This window comes from Myotis davidii, unplaced genomic scaffold, assembly GCF_000327345.1.
Source record: "Myotis davidii unplaced genomic scaffold, ASM32734v1 scaffold79, whole genome shotgun sequence".
Classification (NCBI taxonomy): Eukaryota; Metazoa; Chordata; class Mammalia; order Chiroptera; family Vespertilionidae; genus Myotis; species Myotis davidii.
This window is the reverse complement of record NW_006294339.1, coordinates 4,567,377-4,575,174: the sequence shown is the minus strand read 5'-3', so window position 1 is coordinate 4,575,174 and position 7,798 is coordinate 4,567,377. Positions and strand designations below refer to the sequence as shown.

Here is a 7,798-nt window from a genome sequence, read left to right as displayed (position 1 = left end):
AACATAAACTGATGAACAAAAACAGATCCAGAGACAGAGAAGCATCAATCAGACCATCAGATCTCAGAGGGAAGGTAGGGGAGGGGGGGCGGTTAAGGGGGAGAGATCAACCAAAGGACTTGTATGCAAACATATAAGCCTAACCAATGGACACAGACAACAGGGGGGTGAGGGCATGAGTTGGGGGGATGGGGGATAATGTGGGGATAAGGACACATATGTAATAACTTAATCAATAAAAAAAAATAAAGTGCATGGTCAGAAATATGTCAAGGGATGAAAGTCCAACCTGGGCGCGAGGTCCTACGTCAGTTTTGCTGGCTGTAAATTGCTGGGCCAGTTTCCCAGCTCCACTTACCAAGGAATTTTCCTAACTTCTTACTATCCTATCTCATTAGCTCCTAGAAGAGTGCTTGGTACATAGTAGGTGCTCAACAAATATCTGTTGCATAAAGGACAAATACCTAGATTAGGAAAAGAACAATAACAGTTGGCTATTATTTTTTATGTATGATATAAAAGTTCTGAATTCTTTTTTTTTTAATTCTTTATTGTTGAAAATTTTACGTATGTCTCCTTTCCCCCCGATTAACCTCTAGGTTCTGAATTCTTATTCCAACCATTCCCCACGCCCCAATTATAAGTTTTCACTTTGGGAGTCATGGCATCTTTCTACAATGACACAAGGTGGCAGCATCAGTCTCCTTTTGAGTTATCAGCATCGCTCTAGTTCGACCTGTTCTAGAGACAAACTTTGCAAAGTCTCTATAGGCAAATTCATCCATTCTAGATCCTGTTTTTTATTTAAATGAACAATGTTAACTGTTTGAATTATCGTAAGGTTATCTCTTAACTGCCACAATTTTTAGCCAAAGAAAAGATTACCACTAAAAATATTCACATGAATCAAGGCTGCTTTACACTAACACTACTGTTTTGTTTTCTTACAGCTCCCTTTTGGTAACAACTGCTTGGCAAATAATGTACTCAAATCTTCCGTTTCAGTGACACAAGATGCAACAAAGTTGTTCTTTTCCAGGCCAGTAAGAAAAGACAAAACAAAATAAAACTTCTTCTCCTTTGTCTTTTAAATAGACGTGAGGCTGATTCTGCAATCCCTCTGAATTACCCTGGGAAACCACTGCCGAGAAGCAGAAATTACTGAGTACCTTTGAGGGTGAGACCTTGTGGTATGAAGAACCTTGGTTTAGAAATTGAGACGAGGAATCCTGGTGGTGCTTCAGGAATCTCCTGGCCCCACTTTAAACACATCTATTACATTTTCAACATTCAGTACCTTTATTTCTAAATCATAATCTCTGCCTTACCTACTTGAAATCAGTTTAGTGAATGCAAATACCTTTATAAAATGTAAAGGTATTTATTTTATATTGAGTGAACTAAGGTTAGAATCATTTCCATTTTGCCTATGGGAAAACCCAGTTCTAGCCAGTTACATGGGCTTGCCTCAGTTTTCTCATCTATAAAATACGCTAATGATAGCAACTCCACCTACTTCAGTGACTTGTAAGGATAAAATAAGATAATAGAAATGAAAGTGTCTTTAAAATGAAAGTGCTCTCACTGGCCCAAGATTATTAGCTTAAGCAAATGGCTTTTCTTGAGTTTCACAAACAATCCTGAAGAAAACAGTATGTAACTAAGTTGCAAAACAAAGCATGTTTAATTTACTACCTTCAGAAATCTCAAGAAATTGTGCATTTAAAAGAAGATAGGAAGAGAGACGCTGAAGGTGTTATGACATTTAGTGAAGGATGAATAAAATTAAATGGTTAGGTGTATTGTGTGTTTCTGCAGTATATATACTAACTTAGGTGTATTGAGGAACAATGTGTTCATTCAAAGTATTAACCTTCAACTAACATTTGTCAACTGCTTGTTGCATATCAGCTATTTTCAAACGCATTATTTCATTTTTAATGTTATAGTTCCCAGAACCTGCGAAAGACCTCAGCCCCATTTCAAAGTTAAGGAAGCTGAGACTCGAGAAGTTGCTCAGCTTGCCTCAGGTCAAACAGCACATCTAAAAGACAAAATAGTCAGGCTTCAAATCCTCTGCTTCTCCTGTCTTTATCAGGACTGTTTCTATGGAGGCCTCTACTCAGGCCTGTGGGGGCTTCCCTCATCCAACCAGCACCAAGCAGCGACTTTTGTTTAGTAAAAAGTGAGGTGGAATGTAAATGGAAAACCGGAAGAAGCTGGATAAATGGATACTTAGTAGCCCAAACTCATCAGCCTTCTCCTTCTCCTTCCTCTCTTCTTCCTCCTCCTTCTCCTCCCCTCCCCCACTCCTCCTCCTCCTCCTTCTTTTTCTTCTTTTTTTTTTTGTTAATTAATCTTCACCGAGAAAACTTTTCTCCATTGATTTTAGAGACAGTAGAAGGGAGTGGGAAAGATAGAGAAAGAAAGAGAGAGAGAGAGAGAGAGAGAGAGAGAGAGAGAGAGAGAGAGAAACATTGATTGGTTTCCTCCCACAAGCACTGTGACCACAGTGGGTGATGGAGCCTGGTGACAGCAATCAAACTCTGGGATCCTTCAGTCTGCTGGTCAGTGCTTTATTCACTGAGGCAAACTGGCTTGGGCTCATCTGTCTTCTTAAGTGAATTTCAATGGCTTGGGAAATTTGGGCTCTGACCTTTGGACTATATATACCTTTATATGATGGGAACTCCGTTATCTCTCCCTTAACCATTTCCAGAGCCAATTCATGCCTCTTTGAAAAAAAAAAAATTAAATGATTAATTATTGAATGATTGAATGTTAGGGGTGAAAAAGAGAGAAATAAAATTATGAGGTAACAAGAGATCTTAGAAGTAAAGGCCATTTCTGACTCTTGGGAGGTGTCAGTTATTAAGAATGATGTTCTGTCGTTGCCACACATAATAAGTTAATCTTAAAAAGGCATCTATCCTGGCTGATATTATAGTTTTTATACAGACTAGTTTGGTCATCTGACTGTCATTTTAGGTGTGAATTTTGGTAAGCTACATTTACCAGGAATTTTAATTACATTTAAATGGACACCATTCTAAACTATCAAGTCTGTTCTGTGGCATTACTTGCTAGGTAGATTGTTCAATTTTGGGTTTAAAGCAAAAAGGCTGTCACATTTATGTACTTGGGAGGTTGTTTTATTTCCTATTATCTAAAGAACTAGAGGCCCAGTGCACAAAAATTTGTGCATTTGGGGGGAGGGGAGGATTCCTTAGCCTGGTCTGTGCCCTCTCACAATCTGGGACCCCTCGGGGGATGTCCACCTGCTGGCTTAGTCCTGCTCCCCGGGGAATCAGGCCTAAGCTGGCAGTAAGAAATCCCTCTGGCAGCCTGGGAGCCCTCAGGGGATGTCCACTTGCCAGTGGGGAGCAGGCCTAAGTTGCACTTGGACATCCTTAGCACTGCTGAGGAGGTGGGAGAGGCTCCCGCCACCACCGCTGTGCTGGCAGCCGTCAGCCTGGCTTGTGGCTGAGCAGAGCTCCCCCTGTGGGAGTGCACTGACCACCAGGGGGCAGCTCCTGCATTGAGCATCTGCCCCTTGGTGATCAGTGTGTGTCATAGTGACCAGTCATTCCCAGTCATTTTGCTGTTAGGGTCAATTTGCATATTACCCTTTTACTATATAGAATGATACTGACACTGTATTTATGACTTACTCAAGTCAATTTTAATGGGCCTGTGTAGTTTCTGTTCCCTTGAAGAGTTATCCAAGTATACTTGTTTGCATACAAATACATGCATCAATTAACATTAGGGTCATTTTGTTATGAAAAAAAAATAGCCCACAGACCTTTGTAAATGGAAATGTAAAACTATCATTTAAGCATCCATTAATTTTTCCCTTTCATTTGTCCCTGGAATAACTGATTTTTATTCTTCTTAAAAATTTGTTGAGTTTAGTCCAGAGAACCTTAAAGCAAAATGGGTTCCTAGTATTCAATCTAGTGCTTACTAAAGTTAACAATCTTACCCTATAACTTTAAAGAGACCAACAATGATTGGTGAGTTATGATATCATTCAACTACAGCAAAAACCTGGCCTTTAAAAATGTTTATTCTTAAATTAATAAAAGTCATTTCACAGATAAGGTGAAGAGAGGTAACTATACAATTCAAATAATAGAACAGAGTAGTATACAGTGGAATATAAGTGGCCTTTTTTTTCTTTTCTTTTTTAAAAAATATACTTTTATTGATTTCAGAGAGGAAGAAGAGGGAGAGAAAGATAGAAACATCAATGATGAGAGAGAATCACTGATCAGCTGCCTCCTACATGCCCCCTACTGGGGCTCGAGCCCGCAACTTGGGCACGTGCTCTTGACTAGAATCAAACCTGGGACCCTTTAGTCTGCAGCCTGACTCTCTATCCACTAAGCCAAACTGCCCAAGACATAAGTAGCCTTCTTAATGGCATGCATGCCCAAGGACTTTTCAAATTCCAAGAAAGAAAAGACCACAGTGGGATGTAGTTTCAGGAAGGTAAGCACTTTTAAGTTGAAATTCCATAGATACCATTTGATGACTTAGAACTTGAGAGATGATCATAATTGCAAAGAGGGTTGGATGGGCAAGGGAGAGACACTGGGATTCTTGAATTCCTTTTACAATGTCAATAATGGTGAAATCAACCTTGTATTGTTTCTGTTACTTTAACACTTCAAAAGAAGACATTTCTCACTGAAAAGCTATCTAAGGAATCTATTCTGTTAGTTACCCTGGCTTTTACTCCCTGCTATTATTTTTCCTCTTGGGTACTGTGTCCTGGCTTCAGCATTGTCTTGGAGATTCATTTATTCTTAGCTTCCAGAAAAACAGCGATTTTGCCTCTCTTTGTCAGCCCCAGGTATTGTTATCCAGTCTGGGCTTGAGCTTAATTCAGCAGCCACTAAGCCAGTGGTTCTCAACCTTCCTAATGCCGCGACCCTTTAATACAGTTCCTCATGTTGTGGTGACCTCCAACCATAAAATTATTTTCGTTGCTATTTCATAACTGTAATTTTGCTACTGTTATGAATCATAATGTATCTGATATGCAGGATGTATTTTCATTGTTACAAATTGAACATAATTAAAGCATAGTAATTAATCACAAAAACAATATGTAATTATATATTCAATATGTGTTTTCTGATGGTCTTAGGCGACCCCTGTGAAAGGGTCATTCGACCCCCAAAGGGGTTGTGACCCACAGGTTGAGAACCGCTGCACTAAGTGATGTGCCAGGTACTGAGGAGATGCTGTGAAGCAGATAATTTATAGAGTGGACTAGTCTTATGACACCAAATCAGACAGTAGCAAGTGCTACCAGAGTGTTATGACAAAGTGTGGAAGGTGAAGTTAATTCTGTCCAGGAGTCAAGAAAGGGCTCCCAGAGAAGGTAATATTTCAGAGGACCTTAAAGCAAGAGAGCATTGTGGGAGGTAGAGAAGGGACAGATGTGCATGATAGGTCGAGGGAGTACGGGGACAAGGGTTGGACTGTGAAAAGACTGTTTGAGAAAGGGCCAGTGGCTCTGGCAGGTGTGGCTCAGTTGGTTGGGTGTCCTCCCATCCAAGAAAAGGTTGCCGGCTCAATTTCTATCAGGGCACAAGCCCTTGTTGTAGGCTCAATCCCCAGTAGGGGGCACGAAGGAGGCAGAGGATCAATGTTTCACTCTCACATTGTTTCTGTTTTGCTCCCTCCCTTCCTCTCTTTCAAAAAAAGCAATTTAAAAAAAAGAGAGAGAGGGAAAGAAAGAAAAGGCCAGTGGCTGATAGGGTTATGAAACCCCATATCAAGTATTAAAAAGCTACAGGGTGTATAAAAAGAGACATCTGGAAGAAATGTTCATTTATTGTCTGCTGTGTACTTAACTCTCTGCTAGGCACTATAGAAAATATAAGGGAAGGCCCTTTCCTTGTGAATGTTTATCTGGAAGTGATTAAGTCACATAAAATAATTTAAAAATAATAACAATCTAAGGCAAAGCATTAGATGGCCCCCAAATACAAGCTAAAGACAGTATCTCTCACCGAAACCGGTTTGGCTCAGTGGATAGAGCATCGGCCTGCGGACTGAAAGGTCCCAGGTTCGATTCTGGTCAAGGGCATGTATCTGGGTTGCAGGCACATCCCCAGTAGGAGATGTGCAGGAGGCAGCTGATTGATGTTTCTCTCTCATCAATGTTTCTAACTCTCTCTCTCTCCCTTCCTCTCTGTAAAAAATCAATAAAATATATTTTAAAAAACATTTAAAAAAAAGATAGTATCTCCAGGGAGTAAGTACTCCTGCTGGCCTGGCTTCTCCCCACCCCACTGTGGTACAGGCACCCCTGGTATGGGGGCTGGAGGCTTGAGACTCCTTCACACCAGAAACAGGAGTAAAACTCATGGAATCCATATATAGAGCACTTCCTATACCCCTGGCACTTTTCTAGGTAGATTAATTTAATCTCCACAATTACACTATATGGGAGAGTTATCTCCAGTTTACATGTGGGGAAACTGAGGCACAGAGCCACAGCCAGGATTCAAACCTATGGAGTCTAGCTCTGGAGTCATGTTACCATCCTCAGAATCTAGCACAGGAATCCGTATTGGGTGTTAAGATCTTCAGAAAAAGACACAGTTTTCCTTGAATATTTACAGAAAAATGCGATTCAAATAAAAACAAAAACTTGGGGATAAAAAAAAGACTTGAAAGCCCCAAACTTGTGAGAAGTGCATTTTAGCTGTACAGCCTTAACTTTTGCCTGATCCAAGGCCAGCAAGAAAATGTTTCTTTTTTAATTTATATATATTATTAAATATATAATATATATTTTTTCTTTTCTTTTCTTTTTTTTAATTTTGGTTTGTGACAACCTGATGTTTCTGAACGCTAGGGGCTCCCTGATTCTCTAGTTTGAGAGTAACTTTTCCTTTTAGGATTTTTTTTTTTTTGAAGGGGGTGGGGAAAATGTGGCCTTAATTATCCTACGTCTTAGGCAGCTTAAGGAAGGGGCTGTGCTTTCTGAATCCCTTCAGAGCCAAGTGAGGAGGTCCCTCTCGTTCCCTCTCTCTCTTTTTAAAGGACCTCGTGAAATAAAAGTGCAGAAAACAAACCCGAGGCGATCACAACAGCAGCCGCGGCGGCGGCAGCAGCAGGAGGAGGAAAAGTTGGAGCTGGGCTGGCGCTGCGGAGTGGCCGGGCCCCGCGCAGCTCCCATTCATTAAGTCGCCAGCTGCGGAGGAAGGTGGCCGAGCGCCCGCGCTGCCCATTCGCTCGCTCGCTCTCCCAGGCACACGCCAGCCCAGCGCGCCCCGAGCCGCGCAGCTCTGCACAACTTTCTGCTCGGGATTTGGCTCTCTTCCTCTTGGACTTTCGAACGATTTGGGGTTGAGAGAGGAAGAAAGCAGAGGCACCCAAGGGGAGCAGAAAACACCACCGTCTGCGTTGGAAGCAGGCAGCGGAGCCGCACTCTCGCCTCCCTCCGCTCCCCAAACCCGGGCCGACCCGCCACTCTCCCGAGCAGCCTCGGCCAGGAAGCGAGCCCCGCGTCTGCGTGTGTGTCCGCTGTTGCGGGGCGTCTTCGCGGGGCGGGAGGATCGCGCCGCAGCCAGCGCCATGCAAAACTACAAGTACGACAAGGCGATCGTCCCGGAGAGCAAGAACGGCGGCAGCCCGGCGCTCAACAACAACCCGAGGAAGGGCGGCAGCAAGCGGGCGCTGCTCATCTGCCTCGACCTCTTTTGCCTCTTTCTGGGTGAGCGCAGCCCCGCTGTCCCTTGGCCCCTTTGCCCCTTTGCCCCTCGGCCTCGGCGCG

The 7,798-nt window shown here is 42.6% G+C and overlaps 1 protein-coding gene across 1 annotated transcript in view; it reads left to right on the top strand.

Annotated features, from left to right (window-relative positions):
* Nucleotides 1-7,004: 7,004 nt before the first annotated feature.
* The window catches only part of PLPP3 (phospholipid phosphatase 3), a 77,940-nt gene continuing 77,146 nt past the window's right edge, over nt 7,005-7,798 (top strand). The window contains exon 1 of the mRNA XM_006768362.2: nt 7,005-7,738. Within this exon, the coding sequence (XP_006768425.1) occupies nt 7,600-7,738 (139 nt within the window). The 5' untranslated portion in view covers nt 7,005-7,599. The remainder of the gene's footprint in view (nt 7,739-7,798) is intronic.